This window comes from Notolepis coatsorum, assembly GCF_963971535.1.
Source record: "Notolepis coatsorum genome assembly, chromosome: 3".
NCBI classification, from domain to species: Eukaryota; Metazoa; Chordata; class Actinopteri; order Aulopiformes; family Paralepididae; genus Notolepis; species Notolepis coatsorum.
The window spans coordinates 205,648,552-205,667,442 of record NC_140167.1 but is presented as its reverse complement, the minus strand read 5'-3'; the positions used below and the strand labels follow the sequence as shown (position 1 = coordinate 205,667,442).

Below are 18,891 nucleotides of genomic sequence, written 5' to 3'. Positions count from 1 at the left end.
AAGGCCACCGTTTCTGACGGCATTACAGAGTCTTTGATTGATTGATTGATTGATTGAAAAGTTTATTAACAGATTGCAGAATGGGTACAGTACAGTACGGCTCAATACATACAATTGTTAAGGGGATGCAGACCAGAGAAAGACTTTCGTCTTGTTTACATCAGGGTCCCCCATTTTCAATTCATCATAACATATATGACATACAGATAGTCAGTACTGCTACATCTATACATTTAATTATGACATACCAGATTTGCAAATACAGTACTGTTTGTGATACAAAAATAGTCCAGAAAAGAGTGTATATATACATTTCACGTAGAAACTGTACATTGGAGGAGGTTGGGTAGGTGGGGTGGGGTTGGGTGGGTGGGGGGGGGGGTTACCCTTTAACTGCGGGACCTGAGCCTTCAGTGCATCATCTTAACGTTGACTTCAGGTGAAACGTGGACATGGATGGACTGCTGAACACAAACACACAATACACCCTCACCTCGCGGCGTCTGAGCGTACTGAGTGAATTATGAATGATCTGTCCTGACGTCAGCGCTGCCCTCTCCAGGTGTGAAGTCCAGGAGCCTGGGAGTGTGTGAGTGGGTCCTGATGGTGCTCTCACTGACCATGGTCCTTCTCTTCCTGCCGCTCTCCATCTGGTTCTGTGTGAAGGTAAGGCCCTTCCTATATACTGTATACTTTACTTACTCATAGTATATTTTCAGATTCTAAGTGTCATTGGCCATAATATAATATTATCATTAACCGTAACATATACTATAACTGATCGGGGACACATGTGTGCACCTTTGATTACACTGCCTACTTATATTATATATTATATATATTCAGAGTTCATTTAATTCTTTTTTTTTATAGACAATGTGCATTTATATTAATCATTGTTACATGAAAATATGTTTGCACCGGATTTAGCAGAAGCTAATTTCCATCTGTCTATCCAAAACACAACAGTGCAACAGAGTTCAAAATATATATACACGTAAAAATGCCACACAACATGCACAGGACACACAGCATAAAGAGTGCGAAACACATACACGTAGAATAATAATAATAATAATAATAATAATAATAATAATAATAATAATAATAATAATAATAATAATAATAATAATAATAATAATAATAATAATAATAATAATAATAATAATAATAATAATAATAATAGATTCAATTTGTACGGCACTTTATATTTGTGAGAATCTCAAAGTGCTACAGGAGATAAAGATAAAAAGTTAAATGAATAAAACTATTAAAATGAATAAAACAAAACAACCAATGAAATGGAAGAACATAAAAGTAAAATAAAATAAAATAATAATAAAATGAATAGAAGTACAAATAAAAGTAAAAGAAAAATTCAGGCAAAAATGTTATGTTTTTAGGCCCCTTTTAAAAGCCTCGACGCATTGTGGTGCTCTCAGGTGGATGGGGAGAGCATTCCACAGTCTGGGTGCGGCAGAGCAGAAGGCTCGATCGCCCATGGTGTGCAGCTTAGTCCTGGGGGCTTTGAGGAGGTAGGCTGTGCCGGAGCGGAGGGAGCGTGAGGAGGACTGGGGGGTGAGGAGTTCCTTGAGGTAGGCAGGGGCACCACCGTGTCCGCACTGGTGAGTGAGGAGGGAGACCTTGTACTCAATCCTGTGTTCCACGGGGAGCCAGTGAAGTGATCTGAGGGTGGGGGTGATGTGATCGTATTTGCGCACCCTCATCAGGATCCTAGCAGCGACATTCTGGATGGTTTGCAGTTTTTTAATGCTTTTACTAGGGATCCCGATGAGGAGTGCATTGCAATAGTCCAGCCTGGAGGAAACAAAGGCATGGACGAGTTTCTCGGAATCTGCCAGGGTGAGTGAGGAACGGAGTTTAGTGATGTTTCTGAGGTGAAAGAAAGAGGTCTTGCAGAGGTGTTTGATGTGTGTTTCGTATGTGAGGTGGGGGTCCATTTTCACGCCCAAGTTGGTGACAAGGGTGGAGAGGGGAATGTCCTGACCGGAGAAGGAGATGGTGGTGATGGTGGATGACCGGACCTGGTGTGGGGTACCGATCAGCATGGCTTGTGTTTTGGAACTGTTGACCTGGAGAAACCTGTGGTTCATCCACGCCTTAGTCTCCTCCAGGCAAGCGGTCAGTGTGGGGGGTGGTGAAGGTGATGATGGTGTGATCCGGATATATAGCTGGGTGTCGTCAGCGTAACAATGGAACGACACACCGTGCCGGCTGATGATGCGGCCGAGGGGGAGCATGTACAGGGTGAACAGCAGGGGGCCAAGGACGGATCCCTGGGGGACACCGCAGGTGACGGGGTGGTTAGAGGATGTTGCGCCTCCAAGGGAGACACACTCAGTCCGACCAGCCAAGAGGGACTGGAACAAGCCAAGGGCTAGGTCGCGGAGTGCGACGTTGGAATGGAGACAGTCCAGTAGGATGGAATGATCCACTGCGTCGAAGGCTGCCGATAGGTCGAAAAGGACCAGAATGGATGGGGTTCCAGCATCCGCCGCCATCAGAAGGTCGTTGGTTACCCTGACCAGGGCTGTCTCTGTACTGTGCGCAGAGCGGAACCCAGACTGGAACTTCTCGAAGATGTTGTTGTCTCTGAGGTGTGCTTGGAGCTGCACCGCAACTACCTTCTCCAGCACCTTGTAGAGGAACATAACATGCACATACACACAGCACAGCGCCAAACATAATCATCTATTTTTGACGCTTAAGTTAAAATACAACACAGAATTCAAAAGTACAAAGTAAAGGTAACTGAGTCCCTTGTGTAATCATCTATACACAAGGAAGTCAGACAGCACCACCTAGTGTTGGCAACATTGGTGACTCAGGAGGCATTTTTTTCGTGACAGAGCAAAAGTTATCATAGTTTATATAATTCTTTATGTCACTATGAAGCCTGTTCCACTCTTTGATGGCCTTGAAAGAGAAGGCAGATTGGGCAGAAGCAGAGTTTCTTAGAGGGACCTTGCAGTCACCTCTCGATGCAGATCTTGAAGCCCTTGTTCTCAGCTCATTATATTGTTTACACTGCTTATTTTTATCTGTACTATAATTGTGTTACCTATATTTATGTCTTCTACTATTACCATTCCCATACATGTACCTCCCCCCCTGCTGCTATGACGCCTGCATTTCGCCAAGGGGATCAATAAAGGAATATCTTATCTCATACCAAACATAGATGGAATTAATTGGCTTTCAATCATCACATTCTAGCCATGATAAAAGTTATTTTCAAAGTATCCTGATAGCCTTTGTGTACTGTATATGGGCGAGAGGCTGGCCTGATGGTTAGAGAGACAAGCATGTAACCGCAAAGGTCAAAGGTTCTACCTCCCCCCTTAGATATCAGTCTCCTCCCGTTATATGAGTTTTTGATTAACGGCTTTTGTTTTTATTGACAGGTGGTGAGGGAGCACGAGCGAGCTGTCATCTTCAGACTGGGTCACCTGCTGAGAGGCCGACCTGGGGGACCAGGTTATTGTAGTCTTTCACTGTAGGCATGGGGGACCAGGTTATTGTAGTCTTTCACTGTAGGCCTGGGGGACCAGGTTATTGTAGTCTTTCACTGTAGGCATGGGGGACCAGGTTATTGTAGTCTTTCACTGTAGGCCTGGGGGACCAGGTTATTGTAGTCTTTCACTGTAGGCCTGGGGGACCAGGTTATTGTAGTCTTTCACTGTAGGCCTGGGGGACCAGGTTATTGTAGTCTTTCACTGTAGGCCTGGGGGACCAGGTTATTGTAGTCTTTCACTGTAGGCCTGGGGGACCAGGTTATTGTAGTCTTTCACTGTAGGCCTGGGGGACCAGGTTATTGTAGTCTTTCACTGTAGGCCTGGGGGACCAGGTTATTGTAGTCTTTCACTGTAGGCCTGGGGGACCAGGTTATTGTAGTCTTTCACTGTAGGCCTGGGGGACCAGGTTATTGTAGTCTTTCACTGTAGGCCTGGGGGACCAGGTTATTGTAGTCTTTCACTGTAGGCCTGGGGGACCAGGTTATTGTAGTCTTTCACTGTAGGCCTGGGGGACCAGGTTATTGTAGTTTTTCACTGTAGGCCTGGGGGACCAGGTTATTGTAGTCTTTCACTGTAGGCATGGGGGACCAGGTTATTGTAGTCTTTCACTGTAGGCATGGGGGACCAGGTTATTGTAGTCTTTCACTGTAGGCCTGGGGGACCAGGTTATTGTAGTCTTTCACTGTAGGCCTGGGGGACCAGGTTATTGTAGTCTTTCACTGTAGGCCTGGGGGACCAGGTTATTGTAGTCTTTCACTGTAGGCCTGGGGGACCAGGTTATTGTAGTCTTTCACTGTAGGCCTGGGGGACCAGGTTATTGTAGTCTTTCACTGTAGGCATGGGGGACCAGGTTATTGTAGTCTTTCACTGTAGGCCTGGGGGACCAGGTTATTGTAGTCTTTCACTGTAGGCCTGGGGGACCAGGTTATTGTAGTCTTTCACTGTAGGCCTGGGGGACCAGGTTATTGTAGTCTTTCACTGTAGGCCTGGGGGACCAGGTTATTGTAGTCTTTCACTGTAGGCATGGGGGACCAGGTTATTGTAGTCTTTCACTGTAGGCCTGGGGGACCAGGTTATTGTAGTCTTTCACTGTAGGCCTGGGGGACCAGGTTATTGTAGTCTTTCACTGTAGGCCTGGGGGACCAGGTTATTGTAGTCTTTCACTGTAGTCCAAGTTCTGGGTATGAGTCACAACATTCAACAAAATACTTTTTATTAAATTTGTATTCCTTCATGAAAACTTTGAAAATTCCTCAATTCATACCAATATTCTACATGAATATGGCCATTGGCTATTTGATTCCACATATTTATGTGTTTCCTGTAAAAACAGGAAGCTACTGTAGGGAGGGACTTGTTGGGGATATTGATTGGCATTTACAGTAGCCATTAGTGCTGAATGTGAATTATGGTCGACCCATTAGCTAGCAAGCTAATGTTAGCAACATAGGTTAGCAGCACTACGCAACATTCGCTAGCAAGCTAACATTGAATTAAATTTGATTAGAGGCAGAGTGCGAGCTCAGTTACAATGTGCTGTAGATGCCATTCTAGAAAACATTTCATTGCACACAAAATGTGTGTGCTGGATGACTAAACAAATAAATACTCGGTTTTCAGGAAATGACAAACATCTATTTTGATTTCATGGGGCCTTTAATTACTATACATAAACCTGTGTCTCTCACTCCTCCCTCTCTCTCACTCTCTCCAGGACTTATTTTCTACCTACCCTTCTTGGATGTGTGCCAGAAAGTAGACATCCGGTTGAAAATGCTCAACGTTCCACCTCACACGGTACAGTCACCTGACGAGAGACACATAACCACAATACACATCAAATATTCAAACGGTATTCCTTTGGCCATGTAAAATATATAAATCTTTCAGGTCTATATGTATATATGACAGGAGAGTGTGTGTATAATGTAGCCTATGTGTGTTCCTGTCTCTACTGTATATAGACGTTTTCACTGGAATTCTAGTGCTCTGGAGCCGTTTGGACCCAAATGTATTTCCCGTAACATTGCAACAGGAAATAAACGTGTGTCCCTTTAGAATTGTATTGTTGTCACTTCTACACCATCTATACGTGTGTGTGTAGAAGTGTGCGCTATGGATGGCGTGGGCGGTAATGTGTGTGTGTGTGTGTGCACGTGTACATGTACCTACAGGTGCCGGTAATGTGTGTGTGTGTGTGTGTGTGTGTGTGTGTGTGTGTGTGTGCGCGTGTATATATGTACCTACAGGTGCCGGTAATGTGTGTGTGTGTGTGTGTGTGTGTGTGTGTGTGTGTGGTGCACGTGTACATATGTACCTACAGGTGCCCGTAATGTGTGTGTGTGTGTGTGTGTGTGTACATATGTACCTACAGGTGCCGGTAGTGTGTGTGTGTGTGTGTGTGTGTGTGTGTGTGTGTGTGTGTGTGTGTGTGTGTGTGTGTGTGTGTGTGTGTGTGTGTGTGTGTGTGTGTGTGTGTGTGTGTCTGTGTCTGTGTCTGTGTCTGTGTCTGTGTGTTGTGCACGTGTACATATGTATGAGGAGCCGATTGTGACAAAAGCCTGTCGAATACTAGCCCCTTTCGTGACTGTGATGCAACCCTTGGTTGAATACGCAGTCACTGATTCGACCGTAGTAGCCAGGTTAATGTGCACCATCAAGCACTGGTTAAAGACGAGCGGTGGGTCCAAAATATATCACATAGACATTTCAAAGGTATTCACCGTTGCATTAGGGTTTCACACACGCGCGCGGCGAGGTTTGAAAGCTCGGCGTTGCTAATAAACATTTTAAATAATTTTTATAAACGAGTAAAAAATCACTGAGCTAGCCTTCGCTAAAATGGAGCGCTGTGATTGCTGGGCGCACCAGGCACATGACAAAGCAGCCAGCAATCACAGCGCTCCTGCGTCAAAATGCGGAAGCAGCCATTTTAGCCAAGGCTAGCTCAGTGATTTTTTTACTCGTTTATAAAAATTATTTAAAATGTTTATTAGCAACGTCGAGCTTTCAAACCCCGCCGTGTGTGTGTGTGTGAAACCCTAATGCAACGGTGAATACCTTTGAAATGTCTATGTGATATATTTTGGACCCACCGCTCGTCTTTAACCAGTGCTTGATGGTGCACATTAACCTGGCTACTACGGTCGAATCAGTGACTGCGTATATTCAACCAAGGGTTGCATCACAGTCACGAAAGGGGCTAGTGGAATACAAGACGACATATGTACCTACAGGTGGTGACCAAGGACCTGGTGAGCACAGAGGTGAGTGCGGTGTGTTACTACCGCATAGAGAACGTAGCCCTGTGCAGCACGACCCTGTCCAACGTGACCACAGCACTCCAGAAGCTGGTCCAGGGGTCCGACAGGCACGTGTTGGCCCACCACACCTTCACACACATCCTGCTGCACAGGAGGACGATAGGCCAGGAGATCCAGGTGGCCATCGATTCTGTCGCCTGCCAGTGGGGCATCAGAGTGGAACGAGCCGAGATGTAGGTTCACATCACACGGGTCCCGTTCACGGTCCACATGCAAATGGGAAGGGCTTCCTCGTCACAGGCGAACCAAATTATGATATTGGAGGATTTTCTCTTCATGCTCAAATTGAATGTGTGAGCCTGATGATGTACTGTACGGCACTGTTCCAGCATTTTATGGCTGTGAAAGCTTTGATAACTATGTGGAATGTTTGTAAACATTGGAATACAACAGACCTGTATTTTGAGTTATGGTGGGTTGAGAAAATTCCAAAAAGCATATTTTCCCTCTACAAGTCAAGGGATTTTCTTAAAGAAGAAAAGAAAAGGAAAATTATCTGACAGGCTTACTCAAGGTAACTTGTTAACATTGGCTACCCTGTGAAATCCAATCAAATCCAATCCATTTCGAGTCAATTATGAACAGGCCATTTTAGTTTTCGTTTTTGAGGACTGCATATTTTTTTTGCAAACCAAAATACTACACTTATACTTATACCACATGCATGAGTCTGGTCTCTTTTGAAAGATGACATTCTGAAGTTTCTGGTACAATAAGGAAAACTCACCTTAGTGCTAACGAAATAGAGTAACATAGGTCTGAACTTGAGTTGTAGAAAAACGTGTTACTCAAGTTTTTCTGTAGTAGTCAGTAGTCCAGAAGTAGTATTTCCCCAGAAATTCATATGGCTTAAAAAAACTCCCGAGATCCATAGCCAGAAGTTTTATGTAGTACATGTCCAAGATCCGTTCAGAAATTAGTGATTAGGAGTGATTTTGGTAAACTGTGTACAAAAGAAAAGCTCTGTTTTCTCATAGACTTCAATTCATTCGGCGTTTTTTCTCTTCCTGTTTTCGCTCATAACTTTTCACCTAGATCCCTGATTCGTACATCCCGAGGTGGGGTATCATTGGAAAGCCACACTCATTGGCTACAACCCTGTCCAATCATTTTCGAGATCGCCAAATGGAACTAGAGCCCCAAGAGTCTGGAGTAGTATTTGCGCAATACCGTGTACTTTGCGCAAGCCTCAAATATCGGCATGTAACTCGAGAACCGCTGAACGGATTTTGTCACCTGAAAGGGCTATCAAATGGGGCTTTAATTCGATATATATATTGTATTACAAAATATGCACACTGAGCCACTAGTGGTCGCCAAAGTGCGGGTGGGCAAATCGTCTTCAAGAGGGCCCACATGTGGTGTGATTATTTTTTTTTGTCCACTTTTTCTCCTCCTGTTTTACTGTGTTTTTCTCCCATCCCAATTTAGTCGTCATGCCAATTCCCCCCTCCCCTTCCTGGTCATTGCTCACATATGCCCCCCACTGGTCGGTCTAGGGAGGGTTGATAGATACTATCACACTTCTTTTCACCTGCCAGCGCGGACTCTCATTGGCGAGGTGTAGCGTGTGGGAGGCTCACACTACCCTCACCATCTCCCTTCCTCGCTGTGCAGGCGCCCTGACCGACCTGTAGGAGTCGCTGTTTACAACGACCAGATTACCACCCCACCGGCTTCCCTCCCGCTGACTCTGCCAATTGAGCCAGTATGACGGCCGGCCAAGCCGGAGGCAACGCTGACAGCCGGATTCGATACCAGTGTCTCTTGCGTTGGTGACGAGCGCTTAGTCCGCTGCGCCACCCAGCCGCCCTTAAGGCAACGATTTTATACATCATAAAAGTCTAATATTTTGACCACGGTTCAATACAAATTAAACAGGAGTAATAGAAATAATGCAATTTAAAACCCAACAAAAATGTATTAGTTCAGTTTTTACACCCTTAAAGGGGAACTATTTTACTATTTCTTTCACTATTTGGGCACTTTTACACAATTCCTGTGAGTCTATGGAACACCTCTGTAATTTTTTATTTTTTTTATTCATTGTTTTGTATTTCTAATCAAGTCCTCAAAAACAGCATTTTTCTACCTCAAGATCTCGAGCTGTTTTGAGCCTGGGCTCCTAAACCACTGCGCAGCGGCGTCGGCGCCTGAACATTAACATGCAGCGGTGTCTCTCTGACATCACATATAGGCACATTTTCAAATGACTCAGTTCAGTGAGGGTGAATATTGTGAGAGGAGAATTGGAAGAATGCGCCAATATGAGAATTTTGAGACATAGATCATATTAATATAAGTTCACATAGCTAGGAAACAATGCTAAACACTCAAAAAGGCCATTTATAAGATAGTTCCCCTAAAATGCAAGATCATTTAGGATGATACCAAGAAATTCTTTACTATCGTTTTCTCTTCATTTAGTCGATTTTGTATGTAATTGTGCCTTTCAGAGAGGACCTGTGTCTTCCTTTGGAGTTGAAACAGAGTCTGTCTGCTGAAGCTGAAGCCAGGAGACAAGCCCACATCAAAGTAAGGAGCCTCTGATGTAGTTATTTTATGTGTATGGTGGGGGCCCGGGGGGGGGGGGGGGGGTCAATGCTGCATAATATTGCAATATTTTACGTTGCAATATTATATCGCTACACGGGTGCCAAGTATCGATACACAAACAGTTTAGGTGCATGCAACAACCCTTTCACTGCCACACGACAGCCGGTTAACTTTCACTGTGACAATACAGAAGGTTAGCCCTTTACTATCACACAACCGACGGCGATGCTCCATCATTAGCATCATTAGCTCCGCATTTGCGGAGCTAATGATGCTAATGATGGAGCATTGCCGTCATTTAGATATCTATTTAGATATCTTCAAAAGACAACTTAAAACATCTCTTTGCTCAGGCATTTCAATGAAACATCAGGGATATCCTGACAAAATTTTTAAATTTTTTACATTACATTTTATCTCACTACCTCCTATGCACTGTAATTTTAAGAGCGCTGCTCTGTTGTAATTCAAAACTGAACTTTGTAAAGAAACTCAAAGTTGAGAGCGATGCACTGCTCTGTTGTTAAGTTGTGAGCGACGCACTGCTCTGTTGTTCTATAAAGTAATTTAGAACTGAACTTTGTAAAGAAACTCAAAAGGCTAGATCCACAAAGAATGGATTGCACGGAGCAAGTTGCACCCCTACTTAAAATTCATTATGAATTGAAAATGGGGGACCCTGATGTAAACAAGACGAAAGTCTTTCTCTGGTCTGCATCCCCTTAACAATGTAGCTGTACTGTATTGTACCCATTCTGCAATCTGTTAATACAATTTTCATTCAATCAATCACCGTGCAGATTGATTGATTGATTGAATGACAATTGTATTAACAGATTGCAGAATGGGGTACAAATACAGTACGGCTCAATACAAACAATTGTTAAGGGAATGCAGACCAGAGAAAGACTTTCGTCTTGTTTACATCAGGGTCCCCCATTTTTAATTCATAATGAATTTTAAGTAGGGGTGCAACTTGCTCCGTGCAATCCATTCTTTGTGGATCTAGCCCAAAGTGTTGAGAGCGATGCACTGCTCTGTTGTTATATTTTTATTTAACTAATTTATCACACTTTTTACTGTCTGTTCTATTTTATTATTTTTAGCCTATTTTTTTATTGAATCAACCCACACTTTTCTTCTATTCTATTTTATTATTTTTATTACTGAATGAAACCGTAAACAGAGAGGCCTATTGGGATGCTAGATCCTAATGTGAAGAACTGTGATTTACCTTACCTTGCTACCTCTCTATCTTTTTTATGCTCGCTTATACCTGTATTTTTTACTGCTGTGAAACACTTTGAACGGCAATTTCTCTGTATGAAAAGTGCTATACAAATAAAGTTATTATTATTATTATCCTCAGCAGCAGGAGTGTCTGTCTGCCATTGAGGAGTGGATGTCCAGTAGCTTCCTCCAGCTTAATGCGGCAAAGACAGAAATTGTAATTATAGCTGCGGAAAAAATGGCCTCTAGGGTAACAGATCTCTTGGGACCGCTCAGGGGAAATGTTCACGCAAATATAAAAAATCTTGACGTAACATTTGACCAGTCCATGCTACTCGAGAAGCACGTAAAATCCCTGACCCTTTTTTTCCCACCTCAGGATTATAGCCAAACTCTGGGCTATTTTATCGCATGCAGAGCTAGAAATGGCTATTCATGCTTTTATTTCATCAATTCTTTATTTACGTGCCGGAGCAAAGCCTCAGTGGACCGGCTACAACTGGTCCTAGGTTACCAGGTCCTGAGGTCCTCCCACATCACACCAGTCCTGGCCTCCCTGCACTGGCTTCCTGTCCAGTTCAGGATTCAATTCAAGGTCCTGGTTTTTACATATAGAGCAGTTCAGTCAAGCCCCCATGTACATCTCGGACCTCATACACCCCTATAACTCCAGCCGGTCCCTGAGATCCTCTGATCAGGCCTCCTGGAGGTGAACCAGCCCTGAGGTCTTCTGATCAGGCCTCCTGGTGGTGAACCAGCCCTGAGGTCTTCTGATCAGGCCTCCTGGAGGTGAACCAGCCCTGAGGTCTTCTGATCAGGCCTCCTGGTGGTGAACCAGCCCTGAGGTCTTCTGATCAGGCCTCCTGGTGGTGAACCAGCCCTGAGGTCTTCTGATCAGGCCTCCTGGTGGTGAACCAGCCCTGAGGTCTTCTGATCAGGCCTCCTGGTGGTGAACCAGCCCTGAGGTCTTCTGATCAGGCCTCCTGGTGGTGAACCAGCCCTGAGGTCTTCTGATCAGGTCTCCTGGTGGTGAACCAGCCCTGAGGTCTTCTGATCAGGCCTCCTGGTGGTGAACCAGCCCTGAGGTCTTCTGATCAGGTCTCCTGGTGGTGAACCAGCCCTGAGGTCTTCTGATCAGGCCTCCTGGTGGTGAACCAGCCCTGAGGTCTTCTGATCAGGCCTCCTGGTGGTGAACCAGCCCTGAGGTCTTCTGATCAGGCCTCCTGGTGGTGAACCAGCCCTGAGGTCTTCTGATCAGGTCTCCTGGTGGTGAACCAGCCCTGAGGTCTTCTGATCAGGTCTCCTGGTGGTGAACCAGCCCTGAGGTCTTCTGATCAGGCCTCCTGGTGGTGAACCAGCCCTGAGGTCTTCTGATCAGGCCTCCTGGTGGTGAACCAGCCCTGAGGTCTTCTGATCAGGCCTCCTGGTGGTGAACCAGCCCTGAGGTCTTCTGATCAGGTCTCCTGGTGGTGAACCAGCCCTGAGGTCTTCTGATCAGGCCTCCTGGTGGTGAACCAGCCCTGAGGTCTTCTGATCAGGCCTCCTGGTGGTGAACCAGGCTAAAGACTAAGGGGGACCGAGCATTTGAAGCAGTGGCCCCCAGGCTCTGGAATGAGCTCCCCAGGTCTTGAGAGCCCCCCCCCCCCCCCCCCCCCCCCCCCTCAGTGGACTCAGGGGCAGCTAAAACCCCACCTGTTCAGGTTGCCGTACGGCTCCGTACACACGTGATTTAGTGTCTTCTGTTTTTGTCCGTGCCTGTTTTTACATTGTATGTTTTTTATTAATGTACTGTACCTGTTCTTTTGTTTTTTTAAACTGGTGAAGCACTGTTTTTACACTGTTTTTACATTGTATGTTTTTTATTAATGTACCTGTTCCTTTTCTTTTTAGTTTTTAAACTTGTGAAGCACTCTGTGCATTCGTGCTGGGAAGGGTGCTGTACAAATAACACCTTACCTAATTTTAGCATTTTGTTTGCATTTTGTACTTTAGTTTGTATATTGTATATTTTGTATAGTGTTTGGTGTTTATTCTTTTAACTTTTTTTTACTGTATGAAACACAATCTCAGGGGGCTCATACAGAACCAAGCATTTCACTGTAATGTACATATATAATGTGACAAATAAAACAACACTTGAATTGGAGGTGTAACTGCCAGCGCTCCTCTCCCCTCCCTCCAGGTGATCGCTGCGGAGGGGGAGAGGGCCGCCTGTGAGGCTCTGAGGGTCTCTCTGGACTCGCTCTCCGGCTCGCCTGCCGCTGTCCAGCTGCGCCTGCTCCAGCTGCTCCACCTGCTCCGCACCGAGCGCCCAGCCGTGGTCCTCACCATGCCCTCTGACCTCCTCACCCTTCCCCCTGACCTGTCACCCCTCCCACCACCACCACCACCTGTGGGAGACGGGGCCAAGGAGGAGGAGCGAGGGTCAGACTCCCCCATGATGTAAAAGAGGGAGATGATAGATGATTTTAACCTCTTAAGCCAGACGGGTCCGGTACAAGACCCAAAATGACATCACGTCATAAATCCATGTCTACAGACTGTATGGTTTAATGTTGCGGTTTTTTTCTCTCCAAATGTAGTCAAGAGTAAAGACCCTAATCATGTCAAAACAGCAGTCTGTGTATATTTTCAGCAATATGTTTGTTTACCAATAGGTTAAAGTGTTATTAGTGAAATATCAGTTCAGGAAATGTATTCATGTTTAATCATCTTCCCTTTATTCATTTGCTTAGATTGTTTGTACACGTGATCTCAAGAAGGTGCTGAACGAGCTCAGTGGCAGTTTTTCATGTCTGATTTTTAGCATGGTGTTATTCACCGTCAAAGATGCAAAGAAAAATCATAATTTATATTCTCCTTTGTTTCATCACAATTTACTCAAGCCTAGTAACAGACACCATTTCTGACACTGGGAATACATTCACTGAGGTCCATATATGTCCCTAGATACCAAGAGCATGCAAATGGACATTGTAGAAGTGGAGCAATCTTCCATTTACTTAGGTATGTATTTTTAGGCGGATTTTCTGAAAATAGGGCAGGGTTGAAATACTTTTATTATTATTATTGTGTTTGTACAGTTCTGTGAAGTGATGACAAAACTCTGTGAATTATATACATTGGAATTGTAAAATAAACAATACAGACATTGTTATAATTTGATGCCAATATTAGTTTTGCATAGGTTCCTCTGCATAAGCCATTTTAAACATCAATATCAAGCAATACAACACACACACACAAAATAAATAAACAGTTCAAAGTGATGACCAGCCGTTCACTCCACATTAACTTGAAAATAATGGATGTTATTATTAATACTGTCCCGTTCCATGTAGTGCTGTCCTCTGTGAATATTGTTGTGAGATCAGCGTTTCTTGATCTTCTTGGGGGCGGTGGAGGGTTTGGATTTAGGCCTGGTCTTCTCTGAAGCTCCTGCTGTCGCTGCTGCTGGCGCTGGGGGATCTGGCGTTTTCTTATGCACTGCAACATCAATATATAGAAGTCCTTTGTTGTAATATACAATAGCAATATTATAGTAATAGCTATTATTATATTTTGCCTTTATCCTTAGAAATACATTTGTTTGATTGATTTGTTTGGTATTGATGGCGGGCGTGCCCTTAACTGATTCAGCGCCGGCGGCCTAGAGCATCTTAGTTCCTACTGCGCCACCACTCCATCGTTCAATATGCGAAAAATTATAATTTTTTTTCATTTGCGTGTTATACCGCGGTGAATATAAGTATAGTTTCAGAGTAGGGATGTCCGATATTATCGGCCGATATCGGCATTAAAATGTGATATCGGAAAATATCAGTATCTGTTTTCAAATATATATATATTTTTTTACATTTCTATAACCTTTATTTACCCAGGCAAGCAAGTAAGAACAAATTCTGATTTTATTTATTGTCAAAAGTATGCATAATGTTGTGTTAATTCCACAACAAGAGATATGCAATGTTAATTACCTGAAATTATTAAATTTTTTGGGGGGGGAAACCCTGCATATATCGGTATCGGTTGATATCGGTATCGTAAATTAAGAGTTGGACAATATTGGTATATCGTTATCGGTAAAAAAGCCAATATCGAGCATCCCTAATTTCAGAGTGATCCTGGTTAATTCCATAAAACTCGCCTAGACACGCTACTATTTCCAAATCAAATGTATATAATAGGTATTATGTTTCATCATGAATGCATGAAAGGGGGGGGGGGGGGTTTGATGCTTTGATCGTCACCAACGGCATACGTTCTGGAGTACGTTACACATGGTCGCAATGATCAATGTGAAATCATGGTTGGATCAAAGCAGGATTGATGTCATATAGTCCTTACCATCACTAGGAGGTACCCCAAAAAGAATATTCCAATTGTCTGATCGCGATTTCCAGTATTGGTGTCCATCGTGTCGCCAACATAATCCACCACAACACATGCATCGGGGGCATTGGACGCGTTCCAATGTCATCGAGTGAACCGCTAGACTCACCTGACCAAGAAAACTGCGCCCGGAGACATTTGAATGTAACACTGTGTGTGAAAAAAGGTTTCGAAGGGTGGGCGATACTGCCTGGATGCGGCCGGTATTGCACTCTAGCGATCTCAGAGTGGTTCCCTATGGTAACCCTGAGGTCCGTGTGAGAGAAATTAATAGAAATATAGAATAAAATAAATAACGATGAAAACCCGACTATACTCGGGTCTGGCACTGAGCGGTTGGCAAGTTAACCCGACTATCCTCGGGTCTGCCGCTGATTGAGTCCTAATAAACTAACCTACACTGTAGCACTCAACACTTTGATGAACATTGTTGCTGAGCTGATAGAGTTGTGCCCTTCATGATGACTTGTCGTACAGAACTTGTAAGTCGCTTTGGATAAAAGAGTCAGCTAAATGACTAAATGTAAATGTAAATGTTAAGAGTCGGCAAGGAAACTATAAAAGAAGGAAGGGTCATCACGTCACAGTGTCCATGTTGTAACTGTTATGATGTCACTAACAGGCACGTGCACACATAGAGGCCAAGGGGTGCTTGAGCACCTGCCTTTTTGAGCCTCATCAAAAAAGTGCCCTTTTTGAAAATAATTTAATTTTTTATTTTTTTTTTTACCGTTACGCATATAGACTGCCCTTCCAACTGAAAAATGTCAGGATAGAATCAAAATATTAGGTAAAGAGAGAGATGCCCCATATTCCATAGCAGTTTGGAGGTGCCTCTCCGTGGACCTATATATTTGATGCATAGCGTGTGTAACTGAGGGGTACAATTCCCTGACTGTATTGATAAGTATGGTATCATTAAACCACTACCGCTTTATGTACTTTAATTACTGGCCATACAGTACACGATATATGAATATGATGAACACTTCCCACAATGAAATCGGTTCCACACAAAGGTATAATCAAGTATTTAATGGAGCAAAGGGTACATAATATACTTTACATTATTCTTTGAATGCACTTGTAAGGCAAAGGAATGTGCGTAGGCAAATCAATAATGAATGTCCATTCTCTGGTTACGCAGGAGGTAATGATACGACCTGAATCTTAGGGAATTATATCTATGGTACACTAGTAATATAGCGGGAGATACTGGCAGGGTCCCCCTGGTTGTAAGCCAGCAGGGGTAGAAGATCTGTCGGTAGTAGAACGTCTGGTCAACGATGACTAAGGAGACTCCAGGTACAGGAGCCGGTGCAGTAGCCTCTTGATCCACAGACGAATACAGCTGTTCTCCGTAGACTGTAGCTCCACAGTGAAGAAAGCTAGTCGGCCTCAGGCTCTCTGAGGCGCCGTCTCGACTTGACTCCTCGCGGGGTAAATCCAACACGTGCAGGCGTCGGCGATTATCCGCTCCATAAATCACAGGACCAAAGCAAATATATTCCAGCCGCAAAGGGCTATGTAGTCGTCGGGTAGATTAATCCAGTGTACATGTCCATACGGTTCTCGTCTAGGTCTCCTCGGGTGAAAGCGCCATGTGGTCAGCCCAGCCTGGATAAGAACTCTAGCTAATACGAGGAAGCGTTGGAGATGCTGGTCACTGTAGAACTTTAACCGCACGATACACTATACACAAATAGACTATTAATGACTTAATAGAAATATGTCGCACTCGACGGTATAGCGCCAAACTCTGACAATTCAGTTATTAATTCGCACGCGGTCTCAATGCTCTATTCTGGGGCCAAACAGGCCATACTTCACCGCACGTTGTATCGTGGGTGAGGCTTCAACTTATTGGGTAACATACTAAGGGGCTAAGGGGCTTCTGTATTCACCTGCGCCGTATTTATACGCACGGTGAACAAACTAGTGCCAATCTCATTTCTGTCGCGTATCCCTGGGCAAGGCCGGGCATGTCCAGACACGTCTTGACGGTGCCTTTGAACCTGACTCCGGAGGCCGGTCCCTGGCGCCGGTGGACCGCTGTCCAATAGGAGAATGAAATATTATGGTCTGGGCTAAAGGGATATTCCGTGTATATGTACAAGGAATATACAAGGGATATCAAACGATATACAAATACTATGCAATATATATCAATAAATAAATATATATATTCGGTTTAATCTGATCCTTTGTAACAGCCGCCCCCTAATTAGTCCCACCTAATTAGCTAAGCAGAGACAGATTAACCGCACTGTCCACTACTCAATGTCTGTTGTGAGGGGTCGGTCAGTTCACAAAGTCATGGGGTCATGGTCGTCATCGATAGTATCGGGGAGCCTTGGCAGTTCTATTAGCCTCGCCACGGGTCGTGTGTAGATCCGCCCTTGGACGAGCACTTCGGCTGCTCGGACCTTTCCGTCGGCACCGGTGATCACTTTGCTTACGCGGCCAGCCGGCCACATAGCTCGGGGTAGTGACTGGTCGATAATCATGACGACTGTTCCTTCTGTCAAATTGTCTCTCTCTTTCACCCATTTCTGGCGGGTCTGTAGAGACGGTAGATAGTGGAGTAGGAAGCTGTTCCAAAACTTGTCAGCCAATACTTGACTGTACCTCCACATTCTTCGGCCGTTCGCTTCTTCAGGCCTGTACATTGTCTGTGGTAGCGCGGGGTCCAGCCGCCCCATCAAGAGTGTGTTGGGGGTGACTGGGTCGACATCTGCTACATCACTTGAGACGTAACCGAGGGGCTTTGAGTTCAATACTCCCTCGATCTCCGTGAGGACTGTCATTAAGACTTCTTCCGCCACGGTCTGGGCCCCAAGCATGGCATACAGGGCTGTCTTTATTGAACGTACTTCTCGTTCCCAAGTTCCACCGAAGTGAGGTGCGTTCGGGGGATTAAACTGGAAGTCAATCTGGTATGGAGCGAGGTGGGTCTTAAGTTCTGGGCCCATAGCTTGGAAGCTCTCTCTCAGCTCTCTTTCTCCGCCTTTGAAGTTTGTCCCGTGATCAGACAACAATATAGACGGTTTACCTTTCCGCGATGTGAATCTTCGGAAGGCCATAAGGAATGAGTCTGTGCTCATGGTTGGAAGGAGTTCTATATGCATCGCTCGGGTGGTCATGCATTTGAATACAATACCCCACCGCTTCTCGGTTCCTCTTCCTTTCTTTATATACAGCGGGCCGAAACAGTCCATACCGGTGGAGTGAAAAGGCTTGTCGCCGAGTCGGAGGCGACAGGGAGGTAGGTCAGCCATCCGGGGTATACTGGGCTGCGCTCGCCACTTACGACATTCTAGACAGGTTCGCTGGAAGCACCGCACTGCTTCTCTCCCTTGCAGTATCCAATAACGACGTCTGATCTCCGCGAAGACTCTCTCTGCCCCGGCGTGATGCACATCCTCGTCGTATTTCTTTATGATCAGCTCTGTGACCTTGTGTCGGCTGTTTAAGACTATCGGGTACTTGACGTCATCCGGTAAGTCTGGAGCTCTCCGCAGACGACCACCCACTCTGATGAGACCATGGGCGTCTCTCTCGGGGGCTAGGTGGAGCAGTCTGCTGTCTGATGGGACGGGCTTTGCTCCCTGTAGACAGTCTAGCTCATCGGGGAACGAGTCTCTCTGGGCTCGTTGTAGTAGAAGAAGTTCTGCTTCTTCGTAGTCAGCTGCAGTAATGTCAGTAGTGAGCTGAACCTCTGGGTGGTGCCACAGGAATGTCTTTAGCTGCGCACTCTCTAGGGTGAGGCAATCGTCTATGTCGGGGTCTGTGGAGACGAGTGTGTTCAATCCACAGAACATAGATTTCTTGTTTTCTGCCTCCTCTTTACTCGC

General features: G+C 44.9%; 1 protein-coding gene across 1 annotated transcript in view; it reads left to right on the top strand.

Moving 5' to 3' along the window:
• nphs2 (NPHS2 stomatin family member, podocin) overlaps positions 1-13,091 on the top strand; it is a gene marked incomplete at both ends in the record, with an annotated part of 15,881 nt that extends 2,790 nt beyond the window's left edge. The window contains 6 exons of the mRNA XM_084311522.1: positions 563-666; positions 3,426-3,498; positions 5,251-5,333; positions 6,773-7,032; positions 9,316-9,394; positions 12,828-13,091. Coding sequence (XP_084167648.1) covers positions 563-666; positions 3,426-3,498; positions 5,251-5,333; positions 6,773-7,032; positions 9,316-9,394; positions 12,828-13,091 — 863 coding nt within the window. The remainder of the gene's footprint in view (positions 1-562; positions 667-3,425; positions 3,499-5,250; positions 5,334-6,772; positions 7,033-9,315; positions 9,395-12,827) is intronic.
• Positions 13,092-18,891: the final 5,800 nt, after the last annotated feature.